General features: G+C 46.9%; 1 protein-coding gene across 1 annotated transcript in view; it reads left to right on the top strand.

The window, feature by feature from the left end:
• The window catches only part of PSMD2 (proteasome 26S subunit ubiquitin receptor, non-ATPase 2), a 103324-nt gene that overhangs the window by 65270 nt on the left and 16000 nt on the right, over positions 1 to 22054 (top strand). The window contains exons 13-14 of the mRNA XM_086944453.1: positions 8337 to 8499; positions 19744 to 19845. Of these exons, the coding sequence (XP_086800579.1) occupies positions 8337 to 8499; positions 19744 to 19845 (265 nt within the window). The remainder of the gene's footprint in view (positions 1 to 8336; positions 8500 to 19743; positions 19846 to 22054) is intronic.

Raw genomic sequence — 22054 nt, 5'->3', positions numbered from 1 at the left:
TGTGTTTTATCCAGTAGTTGATTAGGCCATGCTACTAGTATAAGGACAAATTGACAATTCATCCATAGGCTGCCAAACTTGTGCATGGGTCAACCATGTCCCTTGTGGAAAGGTTTCTTTTTTTTAATGGAGTTTTATATAGCGCAAACTTGACCCGAAGGTATAGGGTATCAGAGCGCTGTACATAGAATCAGTTGCATTACATCAGGACACGTTCGTTTTTGTTAGGCACAGGGAGATGAAGTGATTTGCCCAGAATCACAGGATGTTCAGCGTCCTTGCCGAAACTCGAACCCGGTTCCCCAGATTCGAGGTCGACCGCCCTAGCCGTTAGGCTAACTCCTCTTCCCTAAAACTGAGGATTTTAAGTTCATAAAGGAAATGCACTCACCATACAAGAAACTATTTCTAGTCAAGATTGCTCCTATAAGTCCCAGTGAGGGGCTAAGGAGCAGATGTTCACGGCACAAATACCGAGCAGCCACCGTACAGAAGCGGTGGATCTGAAATTGGTAAATTACTTTCCCAAATTCTTTATCATCTTCACCTTTCTGCCCGTAAGATTGTTGAGCTCGCCTGATAAATAACTTTTGATTTTCCCCAGTATGTATGAGCAAGAAAACTGATCGGGGGCATTTCTTTGTGGAGTTCTATAGCCAATGAACGGAAGCTAGCAGAAGGACGGGTTTCCTCAAGAAGGGTGGTGAAAATGCACTTCAGAATGTTCTTGCTGTATATTAGCACAGTGCTCGGGTGCCTTTTCTAGGTGTTTACAGCTTTATAAGTGCTGATTGAGATACAATGGACAGTCTGTAAAATGTAGCCCTTCCTGACATGCTTTCCTATGGGCCTGTGTTCAAGCAGGAAAGATGTAGACTAGTTGCATTATAAGAAGCTAATGATTCTGACCAGAATGGAATTCCCTTATTTATATGGGACTCCTTGCAGAATGTGCCATGTAATCTAGGAGCTCCTGTACCTCACCACAAGCTTTTTCACTACCATCATGGATTGTCCTAAGGACCATCGGTTTCTTTTCTCAGTTACTATTGCAGCATGGCTAGAATGTGGTTTCCTGGGACATTAGATTCTATGCTTGACCAAATGACACCATCCTCGTCAAAAATGGTGTGTTTGGGCCTTTTTAGGGCTCGCCTGTTGTGCGCAGCACAGCTGGCAAGCTCTATAGGGGCTTATCCAGTCTTTATCCACACCACCACTGGCTGGCGATTCCTTGCAGTGCATGAAGCGCGTGCACAATGCCACCAGCTGCCTGCCTCGCATTCCCACATCAAAGGCAGCCCTCCCAGCGCATTTCTCACCCCCTAATTATTCACGGCCGGAGGCCGTATCTACTTTTAAAACGTGTTTAACTTGTTTCTAGAACACTTCTGCCCCAATTGATTCACCAACTGCTCTGTTAGGATGTTACACGGATCTCTGACATGCAGTGTGCGGCCCTAACTGAAGTAGTGTAAACCCCGGCGCACAATAGCCAACTTTAATTCTATCAAACATTGTCCAGGTTGTTGTGTCTGTGTCTTTCTGTGCTGAGGTAATTTGTTGCGTGCTTTCTTGTGACTCTCACTGAGCAAATACGTGTCTCCGTCCACTTTTTAAAATTGTATTTCCATACATCCCTAGGGTGAGTTTGTTGAGCTAATCCGCAAGAACATTTTTTGTTTACACTGTTTACTTTAATTGGCTTGGCTAGAAATCAATCCAGCTCCAGCAGTTTTTTTTCTTCACACTCGGCATTTACGTTTAATTTTTTGGGGAGAAACACATGGTTATTGGTGTGTCTAGGCTCTAAAACAAACGTGGTCCGCTGAAGGCATTTTTTTAAAACACAAAGGCATTCACTTTTCCTTTTAATTTTCAATGGGGAGAGCTGATACCGAGAACCCGTCCACACTCTGTTAATACTGAACAGGAAGGTATTAGAGACTAGATGCAGCTTTCCATTGTCACCGCTAGCTTCAGCCTCCCCTTTTGCGCTCCTCCTCCCTCAGATTCATTTGCTCCAGAGCCAAAACACCGGCCAGGAAAGCAGACCACCACTTCCTGGAGAAGTCCTGGCTCCAGCATTCAGAGTCCCCTCCCACCGAAGCTAGTTCTCCCTCCCATTGTTTGACTGGCTTTGGGCTTCTCCAGAGCGCCCTTCCTGCAGCTCCAATGAAGGTAGGCATGGTATAAGCAGCTGCCTTAAAGTCACAACAATGCACTGCAAAAAAGGGCGCACATAGAGCCAGGAACACATATACTCCAGCCTGACCGGAGGAACCGTGTGCTGCACGCAAACACACTGTGTAGAGCGCCTCGCCAGCCGCCCAATAATCATTACCAGCAGTGCAGCGCGTGAGTCAGAGTTGAGGGGTTGGTGTGTTGTATTTTATTGTTATCGTTGATTTGGAGTGAGTTGTTCGGCACTCTTCTTAAGGGCAGCTTCTAAGTCACAGGTATGCTTAGCTGACTAGAGAGTCGGCTTTTTGTGGCAGGTGATATCTGTATGTTTAAACTATTCTGTGTTTTTAGTCGGTTTTCACATGATGTTTACTTCTTTTTCTATGTTTTCTATGTACCTGAGCTCGAGTGGAAGCTATTGAAGGATTTTACAAAAGCAACACTTATATAATAGAAGGGCACGTTCATTTTGCTTTAGGCACGGGGAAATTAAGTGACTTGCCCAGAATCTCAGGTTTTGAACAGACGCAAGGACTAAAGCCTGGTTCCACAGTTCCAAAAAACGGCAGCTGTAGCCCTTCCTACAACTGCTCAATACGTCAGTTGCAGCATCTCACCCTCACATTATCCAGTGCAGCATCTCACCCTCCCATTATCCAGTACATGATCTCACCCTCACGTTACTCTTTCTACGTGTTCTTCACCCATCACCTATGTTCCTTCCCCCTCCCGTGCCCTCATATGGTTTTACAAAATGCCGTCTCTGATTCCTTACAACCCCCACATTGTTATTGCTCTCTCCTCCCGCTCCACAGTTTTGTTTTTCTATACCAGTCAAACTCAAACCAGCAAGCAAAATCTTTTTTATTTAAAACTGCCTGTGTGTAGGTGCATGCATGCTTGGTGCTTGCGCCTACAAATTACAAAGCCGACTGCTTGTACCCTTTTTCCTGTTATAAAAAAAAAAAGCAGCGCTGTACAAAATCGGGATGCTGTACGACAGGGCTTACAATCTTAGCAACGTCAATTGGGGCAAGGGCGAGATATATTGACTTTGCCAAGAGCGGTTTTTATACTAATATCCCCTTCTCTGACATCTCAGACATGCCCAATAATCCCTATAAAATCTCTCACTTATCAGCAAATCTCATGTTGAGGCGATTACTATTAGGTCTTTTCTCTGGGACTTTGCTTATCACACATGTTGGTATTACAGAGAGAGCCTTCAGTGTCTCTGTTTCACTTTACAGTTGTTTTCACTTCACCCTGTGATGTTTTTTCACATGTTCATACTGGGGACCCAAATGTTTGGGTTATGCTTTACAAGGGTTTCACTACGCTCTGATTAGTTGTTTTTTTAAAATAATTAACAGACGTTTTTACTATCTCATGTGTTTTATTTAACATGTTCACATTGGGGATTTTGGGAATTCCACTTTAAAAAGGTTTACTACACCTTAAGGTCTTAATACTCCTTATGATGTGTTTAACCTACTTGTTTTTGTGCAACTGCGGATTCCAGTCCTTACATTTTACATTTTAGAGGTTTTGTTTCGCACCCACCACTGTCAACAAAATGCGTCTGTCTTCTATTTCTGCAAATCGCAATGCCGAGAGCATTTCCCAGCCGGCCGACTTACTGCTTCCTTCCTTTCCATTTCTTTTCACGGTTTCTTTCATTCGCCCATCTCTCACTTTTTAATTAGTGCTCTGTTTTCTTCATTATTTTTCTTTATTTTAATATTTCCCTTTAAATTACCTTTCTTCTCTCTGATCCTCATTGTAACCTCTATTCGCTCTGTGTGTCGTCCCTTTCGCAGGCATCCCACCCCCTCCCTCTCCAGCGCCTGCCTTCTCTCTGCCCACGCATCACTCTCTCACGTTCCATTATTCTCCAGCTGCCTCAGTCTGCCTCGTCTTCCTCATCCTCCCTATGACAGTCCTTCTCTCACTTCAGGGCTTACTTCTTCTTTCCCTGTACTCCACAGTTTCCTTCTCTCAATGCGTAATTCTTTTTCTTCCTTCTTTTTTCCCTTTAAATTACCTTTCTTACGACTCTGAAACAACGCACAAGGAACAGTCGCACGGGCAATTGTTTAACTCACAATCACCACAAGAAGCCTTCCATCCGTTTCTAAAAAACACGAAAGACCCAAAACTGTAGCAAATGCAGACATACCGAATTTGTGTACTAAACTCACCAACAAACATTGACATGCGTATAAAACAATACAAGACAACACTGAAGGATTAAAGAAGAAAGTTAATCCACCCGAAAACTAACTGACAATCAGAAACATTATAACTAAACGTGCGACACTGGTTATAGCAGTGTATATTGAACTAAATGCAGAAAAACAGCCTACACTTTAACTGTAATAATACTAAGAAAATAGAGTAATTTATTTTATATGTGCACATAAACCCAGCTGCTCATTTTATCGACCGCAGAAACATGAGAGGCTGCGTCGGCCCTAAGGGTCTCCAGCGTGTTAACTGCATATCACAGGTAGATCGGTCGTCAGCGCTTTAACCCTCTGAGCTAGCTTTATTAATCCAGCTATCAGCAAACAACAAATTGCACATTCATGAACTGTACATATATTGTGGGAGTAACCCAACATCATTTCTTGGCCTTTCATCATGTATAATTTACGTGTAATCTGGGGTCATTTGAGCACGAACACTAGTACAGATGAGTGGAAATAAATAAAAAAGCCCTCTGCTTGCATGCTACTTTCGCGGCTCCTTTGATGTGCGTCCATTTGCCACCAGCCACTTAGCCACTTAGCCAATTTGTGTGCAGGCGCCGCCTCTGCTGGCGCGCGCCGCCTCTGCTGCCAGGCTTCAGCACACCAGGCTGCACACCCCTCACCCCCCAGTCACTTCATCCGCGCCCACTTCACACGCAGCCAATTTGTGTGCAGGCGCCGCCTCTGCTGGCGCGCGCCGCCTCTGCTGCCAGGCTTCAGCACACCAGGCTGCACACCCCTCACCCCCCAGTCACTTCATCCGCGCCCACTTCACACGCAGCCAATTTGTGTGCAGGCGCCGCCTCGCGCCTCTGCTGGCGCGCGCCGCCTCTGCTGCCAGGCTTCAGCACACCAGGCTGCACACCCCTCACCCCCCAGTCACTTCATCCGCGCCCACTTCACACGCGCTCTGCAGGTCATAAACAGGACCATCTGCTCCACTCCCAGCACTGCATGACCATCTTCAAAGCAAGCTTGTAACACGAGCTGCCCTCAGACGTTCCAAGACACACACTTTTAATGCTTCTGAGGTCGATAACATGAGCCCCGTTGCATTGACACACACTGCCCTCACACACACAAGTTACTGTCACACACACACCCTCAACCCCTCACCCTCACTCACCCTCACTCACCCTCAACACCTCACCCTCACTCACCCTCAACCCCTCACTCACCCTCACCCTCACTCACCCTCACTCCCCCTCAACCTCACTCACCCTCAACCCCTCACCCTCACTCACCCTCAACCCCTCACCCTCACTCACCCTCAACCCCTCACCCTCAACCCCTCACCCTCAACCCCTCACCCTCAACCCCTCACCCTCACTCACCCTCGACCCCTCCCCCTCGACCCCTCCCCCTCAACCCCTCACCCTCCCTCACTCACCCTCACTCACCCTCACCCCCTCACCCACCCTCACCCTCACTCACCCTCAACCCCTCACCCTCACCCTCACTCACCCTCAACCCCTCACCCTCAACCCCTCAACCCCTCACCCTCAACCCCTCACTCACCCTCACCCTCACTCACCCTCAACCCCTCACCCTCACTCACCCTCAACCCCTCACCCTCAACCCCTCACCCTCACTCACCCTCAACCCCTCACCCTCACTCACCCTCAACCCCTCAACCCCTCACCCTCAACCCCTCACCCTCAACCCCTCACTCACCCTCACTCACCCTCAACCCCTCACTCACCCTCACTCACCCTCAACCCCTCACCCTCACTCACCCTCACTCACCCTCACTCACCCTCACTCACCCTCACCCCCTCACCCTCACCCCCTCACCCTCACTCACCCTCACCCTCAACCCCTCACCCTCACTCACCCTCAACCCCTCACCCTCACTCACCCTCACTCACCCTCACCCTCACTCACCCTCACTCACCCTCAACCCCTCACCCTCACTCACCCTCAACCCCTCACCCTCACTCACCCTCAACCCCTCACCCTCACTCACCCTCAACCCCTCACCCTCACTCACCCTCAACCCCTTACCCTCCCTCACCCTCAACCCCTCACCCTCACTCACCCTCAACCCCTCACCCTCAACCCCTCTCCCTCACTCACCATCAACCACTCACCCTCAACCCCTCACCCTCACTCACCCTCAGTCACCCTCACTCACCCTCACTCACCCTCAACCCCCCACCCTCACTCACCCTCACTCACCCTCACCCTCACTCACCCTCACTCACCCTCACCCTCACCTTAAACCCCTCACCCTCACTCACCCTCACCCTCACTCACCTTAAACCCCTCACCCTCACTCACCCTCAACCCCTCACTCATCCTCACTCACCCTCAACCCCTCACCCTCACTCACCCTCACCCACCCTCAACCCCTCACCCTCACTCACCCTCAAACCCTCACCCTCACTCACCCTCACTCACCCTCAACTCCTCACCCTCACTCACCCTCACTCACCCTCACCCACCCTCAACACCTCATCCTCACTCACCCTCACCCTCACTCCCCCTCAACCACTCACACTCACTCACCCTCACTCACCCTCAACCCCTCACCCTCAATCCCTCACCTTCACCCTCACTCACCCTCAACCCCTCACTCATCCTCACTCACCCTCAACCCCTCACCCTCACTCACCCTCACTCACCCTCAACCCCTCACCCCCTCACCCTCACCCCCTCACCCTCCACCCTCACTCACCCTCAACCCCTCACCCTCACTCTCCCTCACCCTCACTCTCCCTCACCCTCACTCACCCTCAACACCTCACTCACCCTCAACACCTCACCCTCAACCCCTCACCCTCACTCACCCTCACCCTCCCTCACCCTCACCCTCCCTCCCTCACCCTCACTCACCCTCACTCACCCACCCTCACCCTCACTCACCCTCACCCTCCCTCACCCTCACTCACCCTCACCCTCCCTCACCCTCACTCACCCTCACCCTCACTCACCCTTACCCACCCTCACCCTCAACCCCTCACCCTCACTCACACTCAACCCCTCACCCTCACTCACCCTCAACCCCTCACCCTCACTCACCCTCAACCCCTCACCCTCACACAGTGCAATAGGTCTCAGACCATTTCAGTTACAGCTTTAAGAAATGTTTATGGCTTTTTTTATTTGTAATTCTTTAGCATTGGCTACAGGAAACAAAAATGCTAAACATTTACAAAAAAACCCATAAACAATTCTAAAAGCACTAACTCTAATAGTGCGAGACCTATTGCATTTCCAATGCTTGTTATGGCATGGTATTCAGAAAATAAATATTGTGAGTGTTCCCCAACCCTTTCCAAAATTCCCTCTGTATCCTCATACTACTCTTCTATGTTTTGCTGGGTCTCACCTTGAGCTACCTTTTACTTTTTTCTGCCAGCTTCACTTAATAGAAAAAACAGTATTAGCAAAGGCAATGGGTCTAGTTTTAGCAAGCATGCATATACAATAAAATTTAATAAAAAATTAAAGTAAAAATGCCACCATCTAAATGTGGTATGTACATTTTTTCAGAAAATAAGTAAAATGTGACCAATTGCAAAAAAAAGTTTAAAACATGAACTGAAAGCTGGTGTTAAAGCAGAGGTTTTTCTGTAAAACACGGACCTAAAGTGGACTAATGTCTAGCAAATGTGTAAGAGGAAAATGTTGTCTCTAACACTAAAGAGTCAGTGGCATAAGTCAGCGGACATATTTTCTAATGCTGTGGTTGTCAGAAGTGATCTTTGATTGGCACCTGAGTAGACCAACCAAAAGCCCCAGGCAATGAAATTTGTCTAATTTAAAATGCCTTATTTTAAAAGAAGGCTGAGGATGAAATTAATGTCTTGCTCTTGATGAGTGGTAATGCAGCCTCTCCTCCTTGATTGGGCATTATAAGTGGACGCTCACCTGCTAATGTTCTGCTCCTGCCCACAGGTTGCAGGTGTGACTGCTCTGGCCTGTGGTATGATAGCTGTGGGATCCTGCAATGGTGACGTCACGTCGACTATTCTCCAGACCATCATGGAGAAATCTGAGCAAGAGCTGAAGGACACCTTTGCCCGGTGGCTGCCGCTCGGCCTCGGTTTGAACCATTTGGGTAAGAATAGACATTTTTAGTAATGTTACTGTGTACTGGATGTATGTTAGGAGGACATACTACAGGAAAGTTGGCACACTGGTGAGTCTTGATATAGGGAGTTTTGGGGATTTCAAATTGGTGGTCCCTTCTTGGAGAGGGATTTGTAGAAAATAACCTATGCTACCTTTGTGCTAGAAGTGTTCACGTCCAACTGGCAAAGTAGTCTTTTCGATCACACTGGTTGTAATGTGGCTTGACCATACCTTTGTTGTGATCTGCATAAAAAAGCAAGGAGGCATGAATTTTTACTACCTTAACGTAAAAAAGAAAATGCTTTATTATAATAGGTTTACGTACAGTGTACACAGGGATGTGCCCAAACCATATTACTCATGTAAATGTTTATCTATGGTACTCAAATTCTTGTCAAGAAAATGTGTGTAACTGTTTTATCACAGTTGCATATCGTCACAAAGTATGTAACTGTCCAGGTTTCCATTTTGAAAATTGGAAAAGACAAAGGGACACACAAGTGAGACTGAAACATAAGAACAATTTATTTATTTATTTATGGAATTTTTAATGCGCAACTACTACCCTGAGGTGTCTAGGCGCAATTGCTTTCTAAATTCCTGAAGTTTGATTATCTGCATTTATTCAGGGTGAATGAAAAGAGAACTGTTTGCAGCCAGGGCACTTTCCACTGGAAAGTAGTGCAACAAAGATAAGGAAATATTTTGATGGTGTGTTTCAGGCTAACCGAATGCATTCACCATCATGGTCTCTTCGCCAAGTACTGCCATATTTCATGTTGTGGAATCTGGTTAAAAGCAGTCGCCACTGAAGTCCATAAGCTGGCTACCTCCAGTTCTTAGAGACAGCTGGACAAAGTCTATTTATTTTTTTTTTATTTTTTTTTTATTTATTTTTTTTGGTAAACCTTTATTGGTACGTAAATCAGTTACATTCACAAGTCTACCGACCATCACGGTCGGCCATAAGGACAGAGGTGGTCGAATCAGACAATGTAAACCAGGAACAGTGCAAGAGTTCACCTCCCAAAATCTATGTTGTAACTCAGGAAAGCATATTACCGCCTGGGCGATAGGATTAAAGAAGGTTTCTTTTTTAAATTAAAGAAAGAGCAGGATCTGATGCCGCACAATTAAACCATAACAAATCAAGTGTGACACGTATAACAGGATATTCACAGTCTGGACCACCGTAGGCAGGATATTGACGCCAGTACATATAATCAGGATATACGATAAACATTATATTTCCCCCACCTAAACAGTGTCTGCCCGCTGTACCGTAAAGCATTGGGAAAAAAAAAACCATCCACCCTTATTATTGAGCTAGTAAAACGCACGGAGAGTTACCTCCAATCAGGTCCCGCAAAGAGGAGAAGAAAAAGAAGAAAGTGAAGGAGAAGCCAAATATAACAAAGAACAAGCATTGGAAATGCAATAGGTCTCGCAGTAGTAAAGTTTGAGCTATAGGTGTTATTTATTTTTTTGTTTTTTATTTGTGTTTTTTTTTAAATGGCTAAATTAATAGCTTTCTTCTTTACAAAGCCAATAGTTATAATTTTTGTAAATGTGACACCTCTAGCATTTGTAAAGCAACAGGTTTTGTATTAACGGGACTTATATGTATTGATATTAAAAAAATCAATGGCTTTAAAAAACAATTAATAATTAATACGTAAATAAAATGGATTTTATTTTATATTGCCAATAGCTTAAAGTTTATTAAATATATTTAGTGAAGATGCTGTGGTTGCGCTGAGTGAGGGTGAGTGAGGGGTTGAGGGTGAGGGGTTGAGGGTGAGTGAGGGTGGGTGAGGGGTTGAGGGTGAGTGAAGGTGAGGGGTTGAGGGTGAGGGTGAGTGAAGGTGAGGGGTTGAGGGTGAGGGTGAGGGATTGAGGGTGAGGGGTTGAGGGTGAGTGAGGGTGAGGGTGAGTGAGGATGAGGTGGTGAGGGTGAGTGAGGGTGAGGGGTTGAGGGTGAGTGAGGATGAGTGAGGGTGAGGGGTTGAGGGTGAGGGGTTGAGGGTGAAGGGTTGAGGGTGAGGGGTTGAGGGTGAGGGGTTGAGGGTGAGGGGTTGAGGGTGAGTGAGGTTGAGGGTGAGTGAGGGGTTGAGGGTGAGTGAGGGTGAGGGGTTGAGGGTGAGTGAGGGTTAGAGGGGTTGAGGGTGAGTGAGGGTGAGGGGTTGAGGGTGAGTGAGGGTGAGGGCATTCACATGTACTGCGCGTGGATGTCTTTCCTTTCCTGGAAATGCTAACTTTACTGTCTTAAAAGAAAGTGAAAGCAAAGCAGACTAAAGATCGAACAGAGATCGTCGGGGACTTTCCACTTCGACGCAAGTGTGGCTTTGTTCAGCTGTTAGGCAGAGGGTGTTTGTGGAGTGTGGGCGGGGCTACCTGTATTTGATGGGTGACATCACCTTTCGTAGGAGTTTGGAGCTTAACATTGGCCACAGGCTAAGCCAATAGGCCCAAGAGCCCTAGTCTTCAAACTTTTTAAGCCCCCGCGTCAATACATTTCATTAGGGCTCCCAGGCGAGCGTGGGAAAAGAGAGGAGGGGAGAGCAGCAGAAGAAGCCGAATGAGAGAGATCGAATGAGGAGAGAGGCGGGGCAGGAGCCCGCTTGTTAATAAATAATCCCCGGAGGTGGTGATATTTCCCGGGATTGTGACAGAACATTTCTCGCTGCACCAACACAAACAGAGGCAGCGAGAGACATGTCACCGGGGGAGGGGGCGGGTGTCTGCGCGCTGCTCCGGGGACAGCGGGGGAGGGGCGTGTGTGCGGTGCTGCTGGGGAAGGCATGCGGGGCTGCTGAGCAGGGACAAAGGAAGAACAAAAACGGAGGTTGGATGGGCAAAGGAAGAAAGAGGCGACACACGAACTGGAATAAATAAAACTAAAAAGGAGAAAATTGGGGATATAAAATAGAAAGGGGTGAAAGAGGGGGAGGCAGGAAAGTAAACGGAGAGCGGTGAGACAAAACGAAGACTACTTTCAGGAGGCGAGCGTGGGAAAGGAGAGGAGGGGAGAGCACGGCGGGCAGGGGAGGGGGCGGAGAGGTGCGACACGGCAGGCAGGCAGGGGAGGAGAGTAGGAGGAGGAGGGGGGAGGAGAGATGGGGAGGCACGGCCTAGCGGCCGTGCAATCAAGAAGTGAGGGGGCGGAGCTGGGGGAGGCTGTGAGAGAGAGAGTAGGCAAGGCAGGCGGCTGGGGGCATGTGCACGCGCATTTAAGCTCAATGCGCATGCGCATTGAGCTTAAATTTCTCGTGCACTGCAAGGAATCGCCACGATTCCTTGCAAGTTGGATAAAGAGTGGATAAGCCCCCATAGACTCGCAAGCTCGATGTGCATGCGCATCGACAGGCGAGACCTAAAAAAGGAAGGCCATAGAAACAGAAAAGGAAAAAACAAAAATACCCCTCCCCCATCCCCCCCACCCTGCACCCCTGCATACGGCTACGGCCTACCCCCCTAGCAGCGTGCCTGTCGCCCAGTGTCTAAAACCCGAAATATAGAAGGAAGAGAAATAAAGAGGGAGAAAGAGACAGCAATCCACACGAAAGTAGAAGAAAGGGAAAAGGAAAGAAGTTAACCAGAACCCCACGATAGGGGAGAAAAGAAAGCATGGAGGGTCCCCAGTACAGGCCCCCCCAAACCCCCCAACCGCCTCGTGTCATTTCAATGATACCGGAGTTGACAATAAAGCATCAAAGACACCAACATAATCAGGATAACAGTTACAGCTCAGCTCCTCAAGTTACCCGGGTAAGATGAAAGTCCCCCCGTGTTGCTACAAAGGAAACCAGAGTACCATTGATTCACGTAGACCCACTTAGCCCTAATCAGAAACATGTCCCAGTCACTGCGATGCGAAATCAGGCAATCGGAGTACCATAGTGAACAAGCAGCCAGTCCGGAGAGAAGTCGGAAACCTTGCAGTGCCTCAGTAATCCGCACACTCAAAAGCAATCCGCCGCCATGTTGGTCTTCCACGGTCCGGAGAACAATGTGTAACGCAAAAAGAATAGTCTTTTCGCAGTTTCTGGGTCACATAGCGAGACACGTCACCGGGGAAGAGGCGCGAGAGGGAGAATAGTAAAACACATCTGGTGGTTTCTCCAAATAGACCATGTACCCATGAGGCCAGATATCCATGTAGCAATCCACTCAGAACAAACAGGGAGTCCCCCACGTGCAAACTTCCGTCTCTCGCCACCGATAGTCATCTCAATTCCCCACCGCAGCGTCTGCACGGCAAGGTGTAGCAGGGGTCACATAAACAGTCTCTCAAAGAAGATACGGGCGTCGTGCTCTTTCCACGAGCACCGGAGTCACCCCTGTAACAATCCATATCAAACTCTGCTCTTCCAGCACACAGGGGGTATCCGATCTCCTCCCCTCGGTCTACAGTGCGCATTGCCAACGCCATAGTCAGATATGTCTTATGAAAGCGCCACTCCCAAGAGAGACTCCCAGCATGAACGCCGCTCAGTCAAGTACCAGAGCCGCCAGCCCTAGATTTGGGGAAAGGCACGATGCCATCAATTCCTTCACGTTTGCGAACAGTATGAGTGTCATCCCCATTTCCCGGCCAATGATCACACACGAGCCCCCACAATCCAAAAATGCCGCAATGGCGTTACGCCGCATCCGGCTCCGATCAATTGAAGTGCGGAGTGTAAGCAGCGAATTGCGGGCCAAACAGAGTTCCAACAGGGAAACAAATAGCAGCTTTTAGGTTGCCCCGTTCATCAATCAGTCGGGGGAGCGGGGGGGCGGAAGCACGATCAGCATAGAAGGATGGCATATTGCTCGTCCTCCAGTTCCCATGGGACGAGCGCTGGAGGCACACTCTCGGGGGCGGGCTGACCTCCTTGGCGGTCGACCGGCACCTTCCGAGTCCGCGTTTTCCATTAAATAGCTATAGAAAATATAGCAAAGATAAGGTCTTCCTTATGAAAACTAACTGTATGAAAGTTGGTTTTGTGGTGTGAGACCTCACCGTGTCATAAGGTCACAATCTTTATACGATCCAGTTAGGTTTCTTTAATAAAACCCTTACCTCAGTCCTGGGTAGCTGTGGCACAGAGCAGCGAAACATAATCAAAGGACCAAATGTAAAGCATTTAAGAGCGCCAAAAACAGTCGATAATTCAGAAACGCTACACAAATCAATCTCACACCAACTCCTGAAAGTACATTATATTTTTATCTTTAAAGAGACACTAAAACTACAAATAATCTATTAAGGGTAAATGGAGGTAGGATTTTTCAAAAGTATGTTATATTCTTTTAAATACTCTAAATTGTTTGAAGCAATCGTCTTTGCAGGTTCTGAGCCAGTGGGGCAGTGGGGCAGAACGACCACCGCTCTCCTCTTGGACGGGCCACAATGTTTTGGGATTCAGTTACGGGGACCACTTGGGTCCAGAGAGACAAATACCGGTCGGGTCCAGCAGTCTCTCGGTCCTCCAGAGCACTTTTATCCTTTACCTTGGTTCATCAAAGAAGTGGCCCTGATTCTGGGAACACAATATGTTTAGGATGCTAGAGAGCTGTGGTGAGTGTTCCTGGGGCCATCTGGCACAAGCATCTAGGGCCGTCTCCAGCCTTATGACTGAATCTCCCACAATGCAGCAGTGGGGTCAGGTGCGGATTCTGTCAGCACCAGTCAACTGATCTCCTGGTTGCAGCAGCTTCAGTGGTTGCTTACAGGTAAACAATACTTTTTTTTCTGGCGACCAGAGTCCACTTTGGTTACTGGTCTCACAGACTTGGAAACCCCCCGGGAAGTTCTGGACTCTGTCATGCAGCGGGCACTTAGGCGCCCTGCAGGGCTAAGGCCTTTCTGGGTAGCTAGGCTCTTGAGAGGTGCTGGTTTATTTAGCTTTTGGTCGTCCTGAAGCTTGACAGGAGGCTAGCCAACTAGCCCTTGGAGTCACAACCTCAGTCCTGGCACAAGTGGAGCTCTTTTCAAATAGTGTGCACTGCAGGCTCAGTCCTCCTTTGTGGGTCATTCGGGTGCATTCAGGTTTAATCCAGCCTTTGTTGGATTCAAGGAGCAGCAAAGAAGTCCTTCTTAGCCCAGTAGTGATCTGAGGATTGTGCGTCTGGTGTGCCACTTTTATGCTAACTTCATGTTTGTGTTTAGGAGAAAGCTCAGCCAATGGTACAATAGTTCACACAAGGCAATCCTTTCCTCTTTACATCAGTTTTTGCGGGGTTTACCACCAAACAATTCCAGGATACCCTTTTGTACTCAAATCCAAGATGACGTAATCCTTCTTCCTCTGAGGAGCAGAGGGCACACCCAATGGACTATCCAGCATAATAAGCCACTCTTCCTGGGAAACTGATTCTGTAACTGGTTTCCCCTCTCTGTAGGATGCCAGCCTGTCTGCTTGCACAAAGGAGCGACCTGGTGATGTGTAACTTGCATTTCCTTCACAGACGTGGTAGCCTCTGTGAAGCTGGTCGTATGTGGCTAGAGCCCTGTAGCTATCTTGCTGGAAGAAGTCACACCACCACCAATCAATAGTTTTGCTTGGTTACTTGTTCCAGAGAATGCCTCGCACTGCTAGCAGGGTGGCAGCTTGTTTCTGGTGACCGTCTGCTGCAGAGAGTCAGGTGTGCCACAAGAGGTCTGAACAAGAAAGTAGGAACTTTCTTAAGTAACCTTTACTTTCAAAGTTACTTTAAATCCGACTTCAGCAGTGAGTTTGTTTTAATGCAGTGGTTACATTTATACCTTGGAACACTCTCTTTGATAGTCACAAATGGAAGATAGCACCCAGTGCGATGGCTAATGCGACTCCATGTTAGACAATTTGGCTACTAGCCTCGGTACAGTGAAAATGGCAATTTTGTGTTTTCACTGTTAGGGCATTTGAAGAACCTGGGAAAAGTTCTTCTTTTTATTATTTCGTACCCTGCCTTGTGGGCAACCAAGGCCTTCCATAGGGGTGGCTTATTAATATTAGACAGGGAGGTTTGGACTTGGCAAAAGGGGTTATTTTGCCATGTTGATTTGGCAAGTTAGAAGCTACCTGCCTAGCTTGTGATGGACGACCTAGATCTCTTTGTTACTGTAGTGGTGGCACATTTAAGTGCTGCAGCCCACATTTAACTTACTAGCCTGAGTACCTCTTGTACCATATACTAGGGACTTATAGATAAGTCAAGTAAGGCATTGAAGTATTAGCCAATTATACACCGCTTTGAGGGGTTGGAGTGTATATACGCTATGGCCTGGACAGTAGAACCCATTGCCCCACAGTGTCAAAACTAGCAGCATCAGTCCAGAATTTGGGTGGGTTTTCCTACAGAAAGAGGCACTTCCCCTCACAGACCATAGATTCATGCCTCGCATCCTGACTAAGTATCATATCCACTACCAAGTTTCATTCACTGTAATAAAATGGACCTTGACTTGTGTTGCCATGAGAGCAAACACTTAATCCACCGAGGAGCGGCGGCAACTATAATTCTCCACATGGGTGTTGCTTTGCAGGGCATTTGCAATGCACCACTTATCTTTACTAAGGATTATTAACTGGCCATCTAGGCAGGAATGCAAAGGTAAAAAGAATTGATGCGTCCTATTCCTCCCTCGCCTGTTTTATGTGCTAATTCTAATTCTGTTCTTCTAATTCAAAGCATGTGAATCTAAGAAGCAACATTTGCCAGAGAGGAAATAACTAAGCTGTATCTACCCACACATCTCCCAGCCGTGTCCTTTGTGGATTCATGTTATATGCACTCTTGTACTCTGCCATATATAAAGCTCTTGGACTTTATGGCCGCATTACTTCGGGCATATGGCCTGGTCACTAGAAAGGAAGTAGATAGGCTACTGTATTCAGTGCTCTAACCCCTTCGAATCTCATGACGAGCTCAGCTCGTCATGAGCCACGGTGCTCGTGTGCCGATGACGAGCTGAGCTCGTCATGACCTTTTAGAACGCTCGCACGCTGGGCTAATTCCCCTGCTGTGCGAAGCACACGACCACCGTGGCTCATGACGAGCTGACCTCGTCATGAGCACAGGGGCGCTGTGCACGCCCCCCAGCACAGCATGGGAATTTGCCCAGCTGAGAAGGGGTTAAATAGAATAAAAAGTGTGAGGTCCCTAAAAGGGCTGTAGACAGGAATCCTAAATGTGGCCTAAATTGAGTGAATGTAGAACTCTGTGCCTCACAAATTGATAAAGTCAATGTGCTGCCTGAGTTGCTCGTAGGTCAAGAACACCGCTGCACAAAAGCGACCTTGCCCATTTGAGACAAATTCACATTCACATTGTGGTCCTTCTTTTTGAGACTCTGCCACAGTCCCCTTGCAGAAAGTGGTTGGAGAAATCAGACAAACAAAAAAAAAGTACATTGATTTTCATTATTGCATCTCTCTATCGGACCCATAGTTTTTTCTTTCACATATACGTTATTTCCCTTCCCACCTGGTGGAAGGCTCAGAATGGGGAAAGACCCACATGCTGTAGGCAATAAGAAACAAAAATATATATATCGATTGGTCTGCGGACCGGCACCATGGTTTGAATTTATCAGTGTAGTGTGCACATATAATAAGAAATGCGCACTGAACAAGCGACACAGTAGAAAAAGACGACTGGGGTCAGTCATTCCGGTGTGGGTTGAAAAGGCCCATGAGGGGAGTTTCTTAAGAGAGCACAGTTCTGGGTGAATAAGATCCTCTACTTTGAAAAACATGCTCTATTAGTGGTTGTGTGGCTGTCAGCCTTAGGTCTCTTACAAAGGAGTGCAAGACATTTATTGCACAACGTGGACCTATAATGGAAACGCGTCTCAAAGGAGTTCCACACCAATTTTAGAAAAATAAGCTTTGTTTGTATTTTATTTTAAGACCAAGATCTTCGCAATAAAGTATGTTTTAAACTAAAAGTACATTTCATTTTAAAAAGTTGACAGTGCCATTTCTGAACAGTTCAATGTTATCCTATGGAGGAAAACAATAATGTTGATTAACAGGTATGTACAACACTTACAATTTCAGTCTTCGGGCGAAAGGTCAGCAAGAGTCAGGTGAGTACCAAAACTGCACCACCAGCGGCACAGGGGCAGCCCCGTGCAGAGGTCCAAATCCGAGTTAGGCTGCATGTGTTTCAATGGCGACTGGGGGTGCTCAAAGCCGCATTGCTTGCAGGTATTAGGTAAGTTAATCGGTTGCAGTGGCCAAGCTTTGGGGGTTAGGACCAGCACAGGGGCACAAAACAGCACCAAACATACACCACCAGCGTCACAGGGTTGGCTGAATGCAATTTCAGCATTAGGTGTCGAATGCTTTTTAATGAAGATTCTGCTTTTGACAAACAGACTGCAGGCGTCGCACCAGAGGTTGTAGGAGGGAGACCAACGACCGCAGAGGTGAGTATAGGTGTAGGGGCACTGTTTCACCCTACAAAGGCGCAGGAGCTTTGGTTGCAGGGGTGCCTTTAGACGTCTGAGTCATCTTAGTGGGACTAGTTGCAGTCAGGGCGAGCCTCTGGATTCAGGTTGTGGAGTCCAGGAGGGGGTCATTCAATGCTGGCCTTGACATCAGGATTGCAGAGGAGGCTTCACTAGATATGTAACCTACTCAGACTCTGGCCATGGGCATCAGGTGCAGAGTAGACATGAGTAGCAGTTCCAGCTGGATCCAGAGTCTTTGTAGTCTGTTTCTTCTGGGCAGGGACGCTGTCCTCAGGAGTTCTGGTCTTTTTGAAGAGCAGGCAGTCTTCCTCTTGTTTCTGGAACACAGCGTTGTTGTCTTTGCGAAGTCTTTAACTATAGAGACAGGCCGGTAGGGCTTGGGCCAAGTCAGTAGTCGTCTTCAAGCTTTGCTGCATGGCGTCTTCTTCATCTTTTTTCGCAGGTTGCAGGAATCTCCTTTCCTGGTCTATGGGAGACACCTAAATACTACATTTAGGGGCCGTTTTTAAGGGAGTACCAGGTAGGGTCAATGGGCACCTTACCTGGGGTGACTACACCCACTATCATGCCACCCTCCTGTGGGAGGTGGTCTAGACCTTTCCCTGATGGGAGGAGTTTCCTCATCTTCAAGATGGAGGAAACTGAACAGTGTGCTTAACTTCGTCTCCTCCACCTAAGGGGTGGAGTTAGCAAAGGTGGGCACACTTCCTAGCCTTTGTAAGTTTCCCGCTGGTTTTCCCTCCCAAAGTGGGTTTGTAAACCGGGCACTGCCATCTGCTGCTAGCAGCATAGACTGGGGTTCACATAACAAAGGTGGCAGGTCTTTAAAGTTTCCCCTTCCAGCAGAACTGCCATTCTGGAGGACTGGATGTGACACCTCTGTCCAGGATGTGCATGGTTTCTGGTCCCAGAGAGCAGAGGCGTTCCACCCAGGGGTCCGTAAACATGTCTGTGTGGCAGGCTACCTAAAGCTAGTCAGTGACCACAACAGGTTCTGTAGGTTTTCCGTGGGCACCTCTGAGGTGCCCTCTGAATATATGTTTTAGTAAATCTCACACTGGTATTGGTGTGGATTTATTGTGGTACAAATACTCCTGGGTTCAGAGAAGCCGTCTTGGTGCTGTGGAGCTCGAGTTGTCAAGCTCCCAGCCTATGTACTCTCAATGGCTTCCTTGGCACTTACAATATTAAGAAATAAACCCTAATACTGAAGGGGCATATCTGTCATTCAGATATGCCCACAGCATATCTGCTCATGCAGTTATGCCCACACCTGTGATATAGTGCAACCTGGTTTAATTCTGGTATGGCCTTCAAAATGGGGGACTTGCCTATATCATGGGCGGTGCGTGCTATGTCCACTTTGGTGTCTTGTCTGCACCAGGCCATGCGTGCTGCAGTGGCAGTCTGCATGACCTAGGTGAGGGGTCCCTAGGAGGCACTCTTTAGTCCCAATGCCCTAAGTACCCATATACCTTTTACCCGGGACCTACAAGGGGTCTGAAGGGCTAATTGTGGATCGGTTTTAGGGAAAGAACACTGGTACTGCGAATCTGGACAGCAGGGACCCAGAACCACAGTCAAAGCTGCATCATAAGCAAGGCAAAAAGTGTGTGTGTGTGTTTACTGCAACAGAACCCCATATTTTTCACACAGTCTGATTAAAGGTTAGTAGCTTTCTCTATTGTTAGGATATTTTAATGAGATTTCTTAAATGTCACTTACTTTGCTTGCATGTTTTCCTCAACTACATGTGTGTTTGACCTATTTTTGTCCCCTCTTTAGGAAAGGGTGAGGCTATTGAGGCTATTCTGGCTGCCCTGGAGGTAGTGTCTGAGCCGTTCCGCAGCTTTGCCAATACGCTGGTGGATATCTGTGCCTACGCAGGTCAGTAATAGATCCTTTTCTGATCCGCCTTTGAAATGAGTCTCAACATTCAGTGCCCTGCAATTAACTTTTCGTAAAGAGCAATTTACAAGGATCCTGTGCCTTCCCACTCACTGTCACAAACACCTAATGGCACTCTGTTCGCTCCTACATATTCATTCACCAATATTCTGTGTTGTGTACGCTCCTTAGAAACACTCATTCAGGAACATCCTTTTCCCCCCGAGGGGCTTATCTGAAACACCAGAGGATCAGAATTGTCCTTGAAAATGTAGCCTAAAGTAGCAGAATTGATACTTCTGTATACATGTCCTAGAATTCTGGTGTTTTTGAAACGGGAATGGTCATTAGTATATAGTGTACCAATTGTTTAACTCAATAGAGAAGCTTGCTGTATCTTGTGAGAGAAAGCACTCTGCTGGCTGTAGATGATGTTAAGGGTTCAAGATTGGCCAGGGACGTTCAGCACTGGGTGCCTAAACATCGGATTTGTATGGTGAATCCCCACTTACCAGGTGATTGGAACTTTTGGGAGCTAGATCAAAATATTGTTAAAACATTTTCCAGAAAGAGGGGTTCCTGACACAGAATTTATAAGTAAAACCAAAGGGGATGATGGATGGAGTGTTGAACATTGCAAGCACTCACCCCCAGTCAACTGATCTGGGTTTAATTCATTTTCATTCTTTAGCTTACTCCGCCACCCCAGTTCAGACACGGCCATATGCAAATCAGTCTGACCCGGTGCCTCATGGGAACAGTCCATCGCGAACTGCCAAGCCATGTCTTCCCTAGACTGGAAGCAAGCATCCTGGGACCGGTTTCTGGCTAATCAGCCATCATCTGCCAGGCTAGCTTGAATCCAGTGGCAAAGTGAGCAAGGGGCCCACGTCTGGGCATACCCTGCCAACTTAAGGCGAGCAAAGCAAAACCAAAGGGGATGATGGACGGAGTGTTGAGCATTGCTATGGTCAGAAATTGAAACAAAATGCAAAAGAACTGCCTCTAAATTACCATAGCAACATTCTTACGGGGATGCACTCTTATTTAATTGGTACAAGATATTTACATTTGCTTTTTCACCAGTACTGCGGATACCCCCGTCATAAACGTGTGCCAGTTGTGCCTTAATACGAGAACCCTTATTGTACCACAGTAATCTCAACCACAGCGGTATGGGTCCCTAATGATTATGTGGAAAGAGAAGTTATGGAGATTGGCTGTGTTCCCACAGTTGCTAAAAAGAAAAGGGGAAAGGTTTTTTCACCCGGAACGAATTTCTTAAATCTTAAAGATTTCAGCCAAAACGTACTCTAGTGTGTAAAATTTGTAATTGAAGTTGGGCCTATGGAAAAATAAACGCGTGTAAATTAGTCTCTTATTGGCATGTGTTACTTGAGGTAATTTTCCAAAATATTTATTTCTATTGTAGATTGGTTCCTTTACTCTGCACAGGCAGAAATAGGCTCTTGTCCATGATCTCTATGTTGGTAATGGAGACCGCTTCAGACAAGGATGTCTTTTGTTAATAATGCACAGCTGACAAGGCTTCTCGAAGAGCTAAAAAAAAAAAAAAAGAAAAAGCCCCAAGATTGAGTACTGAAAAACTGAAGGTGGTCTTTGTTACTCACACTGTGCTAATCATCTTAACAATAATCTGCGGTTGTAGAGGGGCTGAAATTGTTGTCTGTCTTCCTGACTTGTTTCATCACTTTAACTGGTAACTTAAGTTTAAGTTGGGACCCCATAACAAAGTCTCCTTTTCGTCCAATTTTCAATTTGTTCACAAGTAAATTTCTGTCTTGGTATTAGAAAGCACCTTGGAATCTGTTCAAACAGTAACTCAAAATAATGCCATGTCTCAAATAATAAACATTTTACACCATATAATTTCATTTTAAAAATGTCGTTCCTTCTATTGCAAAGTAATGGGTTTTGTGGGTGAATTCAATACTCTGATAAGTAAAAACCAAGCTCTTGCTGTCCAATACAGCATTTTCAAACTATTTTACAAAACTACTTTATTAAGTTTTAGCTTAATATATGAAGGATATTGTGATTATACAGAAGGATTTGATTACCATATTGTGAAAAGTCGGGCTACCTTATTCAAACTAATGATTCTGATCTAAGTTCCTACTTTATTTTAATATCCATGGACATTTCACATTCAGATAGATAGGAGTTCCACAACAATATCTGAGAGCAA

The sequence above is a fragment of the Lissotriton vulgaris genome, chromosome 11, assembly GCF_964263255.1.
Source record: "Lissotriton vulgaris chromosome 11, aLisVul1.2, whole genome shotgun sequence".
In the NCBI taxonomy this organism is placed as follows: domain Eukaryota; kingdom Metazoa; phylum Chordata; class Amphibia; order Caudata; family Salamandridae; genus Lissotriton; species Lissotriton vulgaris.
Note: the sequence above shows the minus strand (reverse complement) of the source record. Positions and strands in the feature narration are given on the sequence as shown.